This window comes from Pholcus phalangioides, unplaced genomic scaffold (assembly GCF_987345545.1).
Source record: "Pholcus phalangioides strain wild (caught in Gottingen) unplaced genomic scaffold, Ppha-v1.0 ptg000006l_1, whole genome shotgun sequence".
Lineage (NCBI taxonomy): Eukaryota > Metazoa > Arthropoda > Arachnida > Araneae > Pholcidae > Pholcus > Pholcus phalangioides.
Window position 1 is genome coordinate 3,103,858 of NW_028301599.1, and position 14,021 is coordinate 3,117,878.

Here is a 14,021-nt window from a genome sequence, read left to right on the forward strand (position 1 = left end):
GTATTTCACAGACTCTCTTCCTCCATTGATGGAGATTGCTCGCTCTTGTTCGTCTGCGACAGAGCTTCGTCGCGCAATCGATTTACTACGATCCAGTGTGCACTGCACATGTGTAGTTGTAGCAACGAATACTGCAGGTGATTGCGCCTCCATCCATCGTGAGGAAAAATCTTTGGCGGGCTATTTTTTTTTTCTTCTTTTTTACGTCTGTATCTTATCATATCTTTGACCTTTCTCGATCATTTATAAAAATTCTTGCTCTAAATCCTACTCCTAAATTGGAGTTTCCTTTTTTTTCAGTTGATAATTTCAAAATTTTTCTCAATGAAAATATTATCGCGTTCATTCACTACATCTATAAGAATGGCATCTCAGTATAGTGCTAGAATTGATCCCGAAATCCCTAAGTTTCACCAGAGCCGAGTCATTGGGAGACAAACATCTCTGGAGACAAGTTGGAGGAATGACAGAGTATATCTCTCAAAAAAGTATGAGTATTTTATGGGACTTTCTAATATTTCAGTACATAACCGGTACGAGTTCATCTGCACTTTCTTTCACGATAATTTGTTTAATCTAACAGTCAAAAATAACCATTTTATAATCGTGTTTAAAACAAGAGTTTATTTACGTAATCGTTTCATACACAGGATACAGAATGACTGGGTACGATTCAGAGATGAATTTTTGAAAAGGACATACGTCTCCATCTTGGGGTGATTTTCATCCTGACTGAATTAAGAGATTCTAAATTGCACAATCTTGTTAAGCTGAGAAAATAAAATATCGATGCTTCTGGAGCGTTAACGTCTCGCGCACCTGTGCGAGGAATACGAGAGGACGGTGGTTCGATTCCCCGCAGAAGCCTGTGGAGTTTTCCTTCAAAAAATTCATCTTTGATAAAAGAGATGAAATATCACATATTTTTTTTACTTTTTAAAGTGTTCATAACCAAAAAGTATGTCGCAAGCAAATAAATAAGAATAAAGAGTATATATTTCAGATAGCTATAGTTTTTTCAATCAAAATTTGTTTAGAATTCCATATGAAATTGAGATATGAACTCTGGTTGAATATAATTCTCATAGATGTCACTGTGTTAGGAAAAATATACGTAATTAAAAATCAGATACAGAATCAAGTGAACTCGTGATAGATTTCACCGTAAAACTCTCATATGAACTCAAGATTGAGGCCATAAGCTAAGATACAAGATTCCTCGAAAGACTAGTTGTTTGGAGATTATTTCATCATCTCCAAATACAGCCAGTCTTTCGAGGAATCTTGTATTTGCAAGTTGAAAGGACATGTTTATCTTCAAAGTTGAGGCCTATATAATAAGGCGATATTTTTAGGAGCTCTAGTAACAGCCATCTTTGAGAACATCCTCATCCTAACCCGACCGTGGCCCGCCGCTGTCTCAATGAGGGGCCGTTCAAGTATTACGTAAGCAAATTTATAGCCATTTTTGACTCCCTTCCCCCCCCCCTTTGTCAGCAAAACACTGACCCCCCTCCCCACTTGTCAGCAAAATTTCGTCATCAGCTCTGCCCCTCTGAATCCTAACTTATATTTTCATAAAAGGGGGTTGATGACGTAAGCATTATCGAAACCCCCCCCCTTTCCCCTTATCATCAAAAGTCAGCAAATCGGAAACCCCCTCCCCCGCATCGATGATGACGTAATACTTGAAGTCAGCCACCTCGTTGGGCAATTTGCCTGTTGTGGCGTTGTATTTGTATTTGTATTTGTATTGCCTCTAAAGAGATTTTAGCAGGTGGTCGAAGAAGATCTAGACCGTGCTGGAAAATGTGCCCGTGTGTCTTTTGAACCTAACGGGAAGTTTGTTTCTGTGTAATAAATATTGTCTATTCTTGTTATAGCGCTGCCATCTAATTTTCTAACTATGAGTGAAGTGTAATGATTGGCTAATTATACCGTTGTAGGCCGGTTGCTCTCTGTGGCATTTGAGAACATCTGAAGTCTAAAAGGATCTCACGTGCCCCGTTGATGGATTACATAGAAGCCTAAACAGTTTACCAAATGCAGTCGGACCCGCTTATAACGAAAGTAACTGACGGGAAATGCTTCTTTCTCCTCATTTATGCTGTTTTTCTCCATTTTTATTTAAAACTTCTCAGTGAATATTCCACTTAGAAACGTGGAATTTATTTTGTTGGCCTCGAGAAAGGCAGGACAATCACTTTCTAATTGAGTTTTAGAAGCACAGGGTGCCCATATAAAAGGAATATTTTTTTTTATTTTATAACTGTAAAACTCCTTGCAATATGAATGACGTATCCACACGTTATTTGGATCCTTTTTTTTAATTGGACGTATGCCTCTAAGATCAACGGTTCACCAGTAATTTGCGTTCGATCAAACAATCAACCGATCAAAGTTTCTAAAAATATTCGCCGCCGCATAACAAGCTAAGAAAATAGTCTGCTAAACTGAAAAAAAGGATGACTAACAGGAAACTCTACAGTTTTGAACGATGGTATTTAGCAGTCATCAAGTGGAACATGATTCCGGCAGTAAAACACGTGAAAAGTTCCACCTATCACAGTTTACTGTGGATGAGGTTGGTATTGCTGTTGAAAAGAATCCATTCTTTAAAATGAACTCTAATCACTTCATTGTCTTCCTCCTCTTCTTCCTGAGACCCGCCATCCTCGTCGGTATTGTTGTTTATCGCTTGGTATTGCTTCGGGTCGAAGAACTGCCAGATAGGGTCAGACCCCATGTCTAATTTGTATCTCTGGCAATTACGGAACGGCCATCGACTGGAAAAATTAATAAGCATCAGAACAAAAAATTTTCAAAGTTATTTTAAAAGAATTCGTTTTCATCATGAAAAATACCAGTTATGACAAAACTCGTGAATTTAAATTCGACTGTTTGTTTTATCCACACATCTGTCCCATTTCTCTTCATATATAATCATCCTTTCTACATATACATGTATTTTCTAGGAGGGATACGCATTTCTATAGAGTACGTGGTCTTCATTATTTTTCGAATTGCGAGCACCGTGAATTGTCAGCATCAAAAGACAACACCTGTGATATCTCTAACACATGCGTACTTTACGACTGGCATAGTAGTAATTCTTGAATAAGAGATGGTTTAAACTGATATCGATAGGTACAAGCATATAAAATTTGTGTGCAGCGAAGCCTTTATGCGATTTTTAAATTTTTCCTGATCCGCATTATTACTGCCACTGCGATAATCACTTAATCCTCTGCAAAATGCCACCTTTTAATGCCCAAAAAACATTTTCTGCTCTTGATAGCTGATAAATTCCCCCTCCCCCGCAACACCAATAAAAGTAATAATAAAAAGCAAGGAAGAAAAACACTTTATCTTTTGTATTAGTTATACTGTAGGCATATTCATTATACTATTCAATCATATATTGCTGTCCCGCCCCTAGAGGCATACAGCGGTCATTATACTATTCCGAAGAGAAGGTAAAAATGCCGTTTTTCTCCTTCAGTTTTCAAACTTTGAACAAGAGCTTACTCCGCCCACTGGCCGTTGAGCTAGGCATTGCCGAAATGAAAGTGATTTAAGGAAGCTAGCTCAGAATTGATGAAATATTTAAAAAAAGAGAGGCGAGAGATATCTCGTCATTTCGGCTGTAAGGATTAAAGTGAGCAGCTTGTCAAAGATGTAAGGGATAAGGACCAACAAGCTAGAGGACTACTTAATATTTTTTGTAATCGCCATGGATCCCACATGTGTGGGGGCTGACAGGGCTCCAGCCCGGGGGGCCGGGACGATTCTCATTATATTTTTGTTTTGTTTTTCACACTATCAATTCCTTATGGAGGGACCCGTGAAAAGGCTGGATGATTGGGATCCACCAAAGATCCCAGCTTAGATGCCCTGCTGCTGGATGTGGAGGGGGGGGGCATGGTGATTCACTCCCTACATAAAGCAAATCTGTAGCTCCCATCAATTCCAATTAAATATGGATAACGATCAATTCTCGACATCGCGCACTCATCTGGGCGGCAAAAAACGCTCAAGAAATCGTCAGATAGAGGGAAATGTCGTGATGTAAACGGCATTTTATTTACCGAGTTGCAGAACAGAAAAAAAAAAATAACATTTCGTGATTTGCTATGATCTGAATTGTATTTTAATATTTATATGTTATAAAAAATCTCGTAATACATGCTATCATGAGAATTTATTAATATGTACATCATGCGCAATAAATATTTTAAATAGTTTGAAAATTTATAAAATTGGCATATTTGAGCGTGGTTTGCGAAAAAATTATTCTTACGAAAGGGTTTTTTTTATACAGAAAAAAGTAGTTTAAACTTTTTGTCGATAGAGGACGTATCACGAAAGCGAATCACGGAGTTCTGGATCTGAACTTTTCTTCAATCATTTCTGTCCGAAACATTGATAAAGCTTCAGCCGATAATTCTTAGCTGAGGTAAAACAACTTCACCAATAGTGAATTTGAATCCACCAATGTCAACATCAACATCACAATGAAAACCTTATGTAAGCGCCAACTATAACTATTGTTTTTTCTTCTACACCAAAACTTTTTCCTAAAAACCACATTTAAATATTAATTCAATTGTTTTTAATGAATTATTAAACTGTTTACGAATTTATGGGACACCCTGTGTATGTATGTAGAAATACATGATAAAAAAATTTTGATTTTAAATTTTTCAATGGATCTAAATTTTTAAAAAATAAAAAATGTTTCAATAGAGTAAATTTGGTTTATTTCGTTCTCAAATATTTTTCAGTGATTTTGGAGCGCTGATTCCGAATCTCATTGGTTTTCTCAGATTGGTTTTGAGATAAAGTGGAAATTTAATTTCACTAGCAGCATTTTATTATTTCAATACATAAGCAGCATACAAATCACATTCGAACTGTGAGAAATGTAGATCAATAATGAACATGATAGCAATAAGTAAAGCCATTGATATCTTATGATATAAATGTGATAGTACTGTATATTAAAGAGTATTGATGATCATTTTGTAAATGTAATAATATATTAAGTAAAAAGGAAAATAAATGAAAAATTTAAAATAAAAATTCGACGCAAAAATTTGTGGCTGCAAACTATGTATATTGAAATGTAGTTTGCATTATTGCATTATATATTATTGCTATATTGAAATGCGTTATCTCAAAAACTAGGGTCAATTCGGCAAAACCAGTTTTATAATCAGCAGCCCCAATATACCCTAAAAGCATTGAAATTTTCTTGGTAAAACATGAAAAAAAAAATTGTGAAGAGTGTTTTATTACTTTTGAACTATTATTAATCATTACTAAACTCACCCGGCATATTCGAGACATGATATGATCGGATGATCCTGCTTAAAACAGTCCATGCAGAGAATGTTAAAATAGATATTTCCTATCCTGTTTGATACTTTGGTATCAGCATCTTGAAGACAATAATAGAACTTTAGGTCACAGTCGCAATGAGACCTATAAAAGGTTATCAAATGAGATAATTTTAAACAATCCATCTCCATCGTGATATTTTAAACTTTGTCTGATAATTTCAAAAATAAAAGATTAAATTGATCCATACATAGATCTAAAATTATGAATGGATAAAGCATCGAAAGTAGAGGAGTTTGTCATTCTGAAACTCTTATCTTCTCACTGATATAGGAATTCTTCACCTTCCTTCAAGAATTCGCTCCACTTACTTAGTGACCGGAGATTTGTTTTTCAGCCCGTGGCGGGTCTCTCTACCAGGAATAGAATCCTCGCAGTGGTCGTGCTCCCTGCAACACATATCCGCTTCCACTTCCGGACCGAGGTCATCATATCCCTCAGATATATTACCAGCTCCACACCATTTGGTACCTATCGACACAAAGCATGATTTTTTTTTAATTGAAATTTTCGAGTTGTCATGTATCTCATAGCTCCGTGTATGGCTGTTTGATGATTTTTGTTGTATCAGGGGTTTATTTTGTGCATCCAGGAACTAATAAGCAATTAAGCAGAGGACTACAGCTTATAGCTGATCATGAACGTTAACCATGTATTTGCTACGTATATTCAAATATACATGGAACTATAAAGGGTCAAGATCTTGTTGCGCACCTTCCAGACTGTAAAGTAACATAAAGAACTCACGAGCCTTCACGTGAACTTAAATATTTCCTTGAGTTTTGATCGATATTTTTATGTCAATTTGAAAACTTCCATCATTAGTGAATACAGCATTCGGCCAACTCGGTTTTAATAAAAGCTTTATCAGTTTAACTAATTAAAAAGCTATTTGTGTTATTCCACCATTTTCAAAAGAAGTAAAAAATTGTTGTTGGTTTAGTAAAAAATTTAAATTTATTAAACGAGTAAAAAAATTTAATATTTGTGAAATTTCCGAGTTTATCAAAGTGTTTTCTTTATGATATAAAAATACAGTACTTTATTCCAATCAAAAATTTTGATTTGCAATTTTTTCTCCGCCTAAAGAGAAATTACTTCTTGGTGTATAATATTGTTCTCGCATGTTTCTCTGTGAAATTCTATGTGAAAAAATCAATATGACTCAAAAGCTTATTTGAAAAATATGAGTTGAAATCAGAAATTTTATATTAATAGACCTTTCACTTTTTTTTAGATTTGCAGTACCTGGATAAATGAAAGCCCCGCTGAATAAGCCAAACCTTCGTTGCAACTGGAAAGGTGCCATCTCTGATACCTTTTCAGGTAAGATTCCCATCCATTTGGCATCTGAGCAGTGCTGCGCCAGTTTTTTGATCGTCCTCTTACCAATCAGCAGAACGTTATTTATCCCTTTTTTTTCCAAAACTTTCTGAATAATTTGCCTAAGAGATGTGAAAAAAATAACAAGACAATTAAAAAAACATACTCTCTAGTCGTAAGTCTGTAATATGAAAGCATTATTACCATGACGTTACTGAGAAAATTACTATTTCTCTCTCAGTTCACCCCTGTATGGTCCCATATATAGGGTGATTAGGCCACTTAATAACGTTTATCCTACAGAGGAGTACTTACAGTTAGAAAAAGTATCCAAATAACGTGTATATCTCAGACGCGTCATTCATGTTGCAAGGGAGTTGTATAGTTATGTAAATAAAAAAAATTCACTTCACATACAGACATTTTGTCCTGAAAAGAAGTATTAGAAAGTTGTTGCCCTCGTCTCTCTTGAGGTCAACAAAGAAAATTCCACGTTTCTAAGTGCAATATTCACTGAGACATTTGAATTCAAAATCGCAGGAAAGTTGGAGAAGAACAGCATATATAAGAAAAAGAAGCGTTGTTCACTGGTTGTTGTTATTGTTTTTTTTTTTTTTTTTTTTTTTTTTTTTGCTGAACAAGGAATTTTTTGACGGTTTCGGGAGAGACAGCACAACAACTTTCTAATTGGGTTTTTGAGCACAGGGAGTCCGTATAAAAAGTTATTTTTTTTTTATATTTTAATAACTGTGAAACTCCTTGTAATATGAATTACGTATCTGACTTCTGCATGTAATTTCGGTAATTTTTCTGATTGGAAGTATTAATTTAGGATCAACATTTCACCAGTAAATGTACATGTTAAGTAATCACCCTGTAGATTTGAATATACAGTCGAATACCGTTATAGTGAAAATCGCCTTTTAACGAACACTTTTGTAATCCCCCCCCCCCAAAAGTTTACATAGGAACAATGCAAAAACCTGGAATTTCTTAATAACGAAATTCCCTTATAACGAAGTGATTTCTCCGGTGTCTTGGAGTTCGTTATATTCGACTGTATACACAATGCAGGCTGTCCGTAATTGTTTGCCCAGGAGATATCTCTGCAACCGTTGACTTTAGAAACATACTTTTAATCACAAAAAGTTTTCAAATGACGTGCAGTTAGTAATTTGTGTTTCGCAATTTGTGAATCACGCCCTTCATCATTGGTTTAAAATTCTGGGAACTTTTAAAGTCAAATATCTCCGTTATGACATTGAATTTTAAAAAATGCAATATTTTATAAATGACTTCCCAGAGCCGCGTTTACATTTCTCAAACTGGAAGTTTTTGCCCACAGATGTGCGTATAAAAGCTTAATTTTTTTTTTCTTTAAGTATATGATTCCTTGAGAAATTTAACACATTTTGAGAAGCCGTACTTCAATTGAAAACTTTTTTTTTATTGAAAATATGTTTATCTCTAAAGTCGCAAAGTCGTACGGTTCTAAAGTTGCAGAAACATCTGCTTTGCAAACAACGGCGTGTATAGCCATGCCGGTCCGGAGGATTTTTCGAATTTCTATAAAAGTGCTTGATGAATTATTCTGAAATTTTAATCATGTATATGCTCGTACTCACTTTCCAGTGATAATTTAGTCCGAGGATCCGAGTTCAAACCCCACCGTCACTGCAGTGGTGTTCGGCTGAAGTTGTTTTTCTGTGGTTCCCAACTTCGAGGCGCAAATACGAGCCGATCTCCCCGTTAAAAAGTCTCACCGCAGATGGCAACAGGCCTACACACAACGGTATAATTATTCATTCATTACCCTTCACGCACTGTTAGCTGCGGAGAAACTCATAGTTTAAAAATTGATTGCAGATGGCAGCACTACACATACCAAGCGTTACACAGAAACAAACTTCACAGAAGGTTCATTATACATTCACACACATTCTAACATGTACCAATTCGTTAGAGGTTCCGCAGAGGAATATGGACGAGGTGCATGTCTGGTTTGGTAGTAGTGATAATTTAGTCAGGTGTGCATTTAGGCTACCAGCAGTTTTTCTTTCAAAAATTATCTTTCAATAATTCCAGAAAAACTTTATTAATTCTGAAAATATTTCTTTCAATAATTGTAGAAACATTTTCATCAGTTATGAATATTTTCATGAGTTGAAAAATATTTTGTTTTCAACTAAATCAGAATTTATCTCTTTCAATAATTCCGAAATGTTTTCTAAAAGTAAATTTGAAATTATACTTTTTTTCAAAAATAATAATTTTTTTAACACATTTTTCCATTGTGGTGTTTTTATCCAGCATTTTTTTTTTTTAATTCTGTAGCATTCCTTTTCATCGGTCGACTACTACTACTTCTAAACCACTCATAGACCTCGTCCATATTCCTCTGTGAAACATCTAACGCATTGGTGCATGTTGGAACGTGCGTGGATGTGTAGTGAATCTAACGTGAAGTTGCTTCCCTCTTCTTGTTACGTGTAGTGCTGCCATCTGCCATCAATTTTCCTAACTATGAGTTAAGTGTAATAATTAAATAATTGTGTCGCTGTAGATCTCAGCGGCGAGACTTTTTGAAGGGGAGATAAGCTCGCATTCGCACCTCGAAATTGGGAACCACAGAAAGCCAAATTCAGCCTACCACCACTATGGTGACGGTGGGGTTCGAACCCGGATCATCGCGATGCGAGTCAGTCACTATCGATGGACCACTGCAAAAAAACTTCGATGTGGCTCGCTGGTCGTGTATTGAAGACCCCAGAGTAGAGGAATACATAGTCTATTTTATGTGCCATCTGCCGGAATTTTCAACAAAAATATCTCTATTAGCTCAGTCATTTCTTTTTTTCTATTGTGTTTTTACTTTAAACTTTGGTTGTGAATCTAATATTTTTACATAAAAAGAAAATCTTAAAAGTTTTTCAAGGAAACGCGATATATTAATACATTTCAATATTTTGTTAAATAAATAAATTTAATAATTTATAACAACTTTAAATATTGTACGGTGTTTGTCTTTCATTTAGTATAAATTTCACATTGAACTCTCTACGGGTTAGAAGTAATGGTGGAGAAGATGGTCATCTCCTGCAGCTGCCGAAACTGTGCAACGCGATGACGTATCCTTTTCAATAATAGACTTGGGGCGTCGTTGACATATGATCGTTACCTTCAGAGCTGTTGCGGTCTTACCTTTTCACTCCCATCCTAAATGTGAGAAAATGACAGGAATATATGGAATAACTTAGTTTAGTCTATTATTCAATCACTTCGGTTCACCCCCCCCCCCCCAACAAAAAAAAATTCTGGGCACCTTCATCGTGTTTAGGTCGTAAAGGTACGTCATTCCACTAACAAGCGAATAAAAGGTCTGAACATGTCATCCTCAGAAAATTTCAGTACATTGATCTCACCCAGAAACACATAAAACAAAAATTAGCGGCAACAACAATCAACATAAATTAGCGGCGGTATGCAATTATTAAAGCCGCAAAAATTATTAAAAACGTTAACAGTCGGTTACTCATCGCTTCTCATACTTTTTTTTCCCTTTCCTCCAGCTTCTCCATTCCAGAAAAGAACAGGTATGTATTTACCTTTTTTTGAATATTTTTGTGATTGTTTAAATGAGTAGAAAATCAGTGGTAATTTTATCAAAACTTTTTGAAGACGTTACCTTGAGACCCTTCCCTTGTAAGATGGAAGTTCAATCTGCTTTCTGGCTAGAACGGGACCGATTGCTAATGTATGTATATGGTGGTGGGAAAATGTTTAAGGACAACCGAAAAATCGTCATATCTCGAAAACCAGTGGAAACGTGTGAAAATTTTAGAGTGATAATTACTTTAAATTAACGTAAATTAAACATTTACTAAGGAAAAATGTTGCTGCACTGTCTCAGAAAAAAATTGATGAATTTACCGTAAAGGTCAAAACCTGGAGAAGATTATAAGGACGCTGGAAAATCATGCACGAAATCATTTTTATAACCAATAAAATCATCCTTTTTCTCTGTAATCTTTATCATTCTGGATGCCATCGATCGAGATAAGTCATAAATAACTTGTGCTATGGAATCTTCTGTGATCTTATGAATTCGATTTAAGTTTTTCTTTGAGATGCAAAACCTCCCCAAAAACCATCACTGATCCACCTGCGAATTGGTGTTTCGATAGTTCAGCTCTGTAGGTCATGCCAATAATATTTGAAACATCAGGTCCATCCAAATTGAACTTAGAATCATAAAAGATAACAACATCATTTCACCTTTAATACATGCTTTTCGGCGAATTAAAACTCGATTTTGTCAGTGCTGTTTTGTAACCTCTATAGTTATTGTACGGATAGATCTCTTGTAATGTATTGCTCTTGTATGTCTCTGATGACTAGCCATATGTGACAGGGTAATCTGATGTACGCATTTCTGTTTGCATTACTATCTATTAAGTGTTTGGAAATTGTGGAACATGTGTCTATGGGATGCACATATGTACTATTTTATTTTGCATTTTAATCATATTAAAAATATGTTTCCTGGTTGTGGCTTTTACGGTTAGAAATCCCGTAAGATATGGACCATGCCATCACACAGTTAGTTAGTTAGCGATGTTTTGTAACGGGTGTTTGCACTTCATTTTTACATTATAAAATTTACTAACGTAAAGAATTTATTACTTTATTATTAAAAGAAAATCATTTCTCATTCATGTACAAGATTTTTCCGTTTCACAGCATCAAAGTTGGTAAGGTATTTGACGGAATGCAGGTTTGCCAATAGCTCCGCCCCTCGTGATGTTTTGCTACCTTCTTTACCGATCACTGCGCGCTAATTCCTGTTGTAGAACTAAGAATGTAAGCTTTATAATTACGCATCCTGGTACTGTTATCGAATCATACAAATAACTGGAAAAATAATTAATTTCCATACCCCCCAGAAGAATTTACATCTAGTTGAACAAAAAGTCGCAAAGCAGAATTAACATGTGCCCATTTTTAGTTGGTTGTGATGCTGAACCATAGTTTTGCACTTACGAAATTAAGATCATATACCGACTATTTAAACAAGGCTGATTATTGACGTATACCGGCAGTGACTGTACTCACCTGTCGCCATACACGTAACAATCAGTAAGTCGGTGCTCGGGTTGTAAGATGTAAATAGCTTCCACCATCCTGTCACCGGTGCTATCTGTATAAAACACGCGCTGGTATTCAATCGAGTGACCGTCTTCCCCAATGCCATACACCAACTTCAAGGCTGGCAATACTAGAAAAGCAACGAAGGTAAATGTCATCTGGGCGAGAATCTCTCCTCCACCTTGACAGCGTAACGCTTTGAAAGGAAAAGTTCGCTAATATCATCTCACTTCTGAGCAGAATATATATATAGGTTTCTGGATAACCTTAATAATGGATAAAAAGCAGGACAAAAGTCAGATAGAGGAAAGATTAATGCTGTTGGAAGAGCATTTTTCTGCATGCTTCTTTATGCAAAAGTTCCAAAAAATTCGTTCTTTCTCCCGCATTCACCTTACGTGCGGCCTCTTCTTTCTACATACCTGTGTTTACACCTGTCATTCTCGAAGACAGATGATACACTGATAAATGACCCACTGATCTAGTGATGATAACATTGTACAGATGTATTCTTATAGAGATCACTATCCTTAAGAGTAAAAAAAAAAATTTTGTGGTACTGGTACATGTTTCAATTTCTATCATCCAATCATTACGAAATTAATTTTTCACCGATATCGCCAGCAATAATATCCCTCCATAACTTTCATAATCAAATGCACCCTTATAACTATGAGCAGACACCTCTCTCTCTCTCTCTCTTACTCACATATTGTTAACATTAAATATACACCATGTAAGTACACTGAAATTCAGGGGAAAACAGTGATAACAGTCTAAAATGTGCCTAGTACATTCCCTAACCATAACTGTAAAACGTGCATCGAGGCCTAGTTCATGTGGCATGATTTCATGAGCAGGGCCATAACTGTGGGATTAGTGGGGGAATTTGCAAGCGCATCTTTGCTCCAGGTGATGAACAGGGCGGGGGGGAAGGGGGCCCCAAATCCACTCTTCAACTGCTCATTCAACAATGCAAGGAGGTACAAAAATACATGCTTGCTTCCAGGGCTGCAACTAGAGAGGCAAGAGGGTCAAGTGACCCGGGCGCTGGACCAGAATGTGCACCGAATTCACCCTTTAACTTCTTCTTTTGCATGCAGGTGGCACCAAAATTCCAGCTTGCTCCGGGTGACAAAGTATCTACTTGTGAGCTTTGGCCTGAGTTAGGTCCGAGCGTCCATGTACGGTCGATGTTTCGATTAGGAGGAGGAAGTGTCTGCTATTGGAGTAGAGGAGTACCCTGCACTACACTTTTTCAACAACTTCTTTCTTCGGATTCTATAGAGTCATCATATCTTGAATTGTACGGATCTCTCAGACCTCATTAAGAATTATATCGTCTGGCTGAATAGGGACTTTATGTTTCTTTAGAACAAGGGTGCTCAACCTTTCCGGGAGTGCGGGCCACTTCATTGGTTTGAAAATATGTCCCGCGCCTGTTCAGTTATCTGAAAATGAACTTCGAGCCACATAAGGGAATCTAGAAATGTGCCACGGGACACTGGAGTCATCTGGAAATGTGCCGCGGGTTGCCGTGTGGTGATCTAGAAATGTGTCATGTCAATTTAATGAATTTGGAAATATGCCAAGATCTTAGATCTAAGTTATATCCATAAAAAATGCAGCGTGCCTCTTAAGCGAACTGTAAATGAGCCGTGGTCCGCTTAGGTGATCTGTAAGTGTGTGAAATCCATTCAATTGGCCTCGAAGCGTACCGCTGACCACTTCAGTGATCTGGAAATGTGGACCCCAGCCACTTAAGCAATTTTACAAATGTAGCACATGACACTTAAGTGAACTGCAGGTTTGCTGCAGGCAAGTGATTTTGTAATGTGTTTTGGGTCACTCAAGTGATCTGAATGTACGCCGTTGGCAGCTTAAATGATTTGCAAATGCACCGCGAGCTACTGTAGTAATCTGGAAATGCGCCATGGGCCATTTAAATGATTTGATAATCGTTCGTGGGTCACTTGGGTGGTTTGGTTATTTGCCACGTGCCAAATTTGGTCCTCGAGTGAGCGTGTATGCTTTAGAAGGTTCACACTTAAAACTTGCCCCCTTCGTCACTTTTCCAGACTCCACTTCTTCCTAAAGAGTGCAAGCAGACTCGTCGTCTATCTTTGAGCATAGAAAAGGTTTGCCACTCCTAG

The 14,021-nt window shown here is 36.6% G+C and overlaps 1 protein-coding gene across 1 annotated transcript; it reads right to left on the reverse strand.

The window, feature by feature from the left end:
* Positions 1-1,965: 1,965 nt before the first annotated feature.
* On the reverse strand, positions 1,966-12,090 carry LOC149085670 (uncharacterized). Its single transcript, XM_089232505.1, has 5 exons — positions 11,836-12,090; positions 6,649-6,845; positions 5,712-5,871; positions 5,332-5,484; positions 1,966-2,786 (listed from the first exon to the last, which is right to left on the reverse strand). Exons 1-5 carry the CDS (start codon positions 12,024-12,026, stop codon positions 2,564-2,566), a joined length of 924 nt encoding a protein of 307 aa, XP_089088631.1. The 5' UTR covers positions 12,027-12,090; the 3' UTR covers positions 1,966-2,563.
* Positions 12,091-14,021: the final 1,931 nt, after the last annotated feature.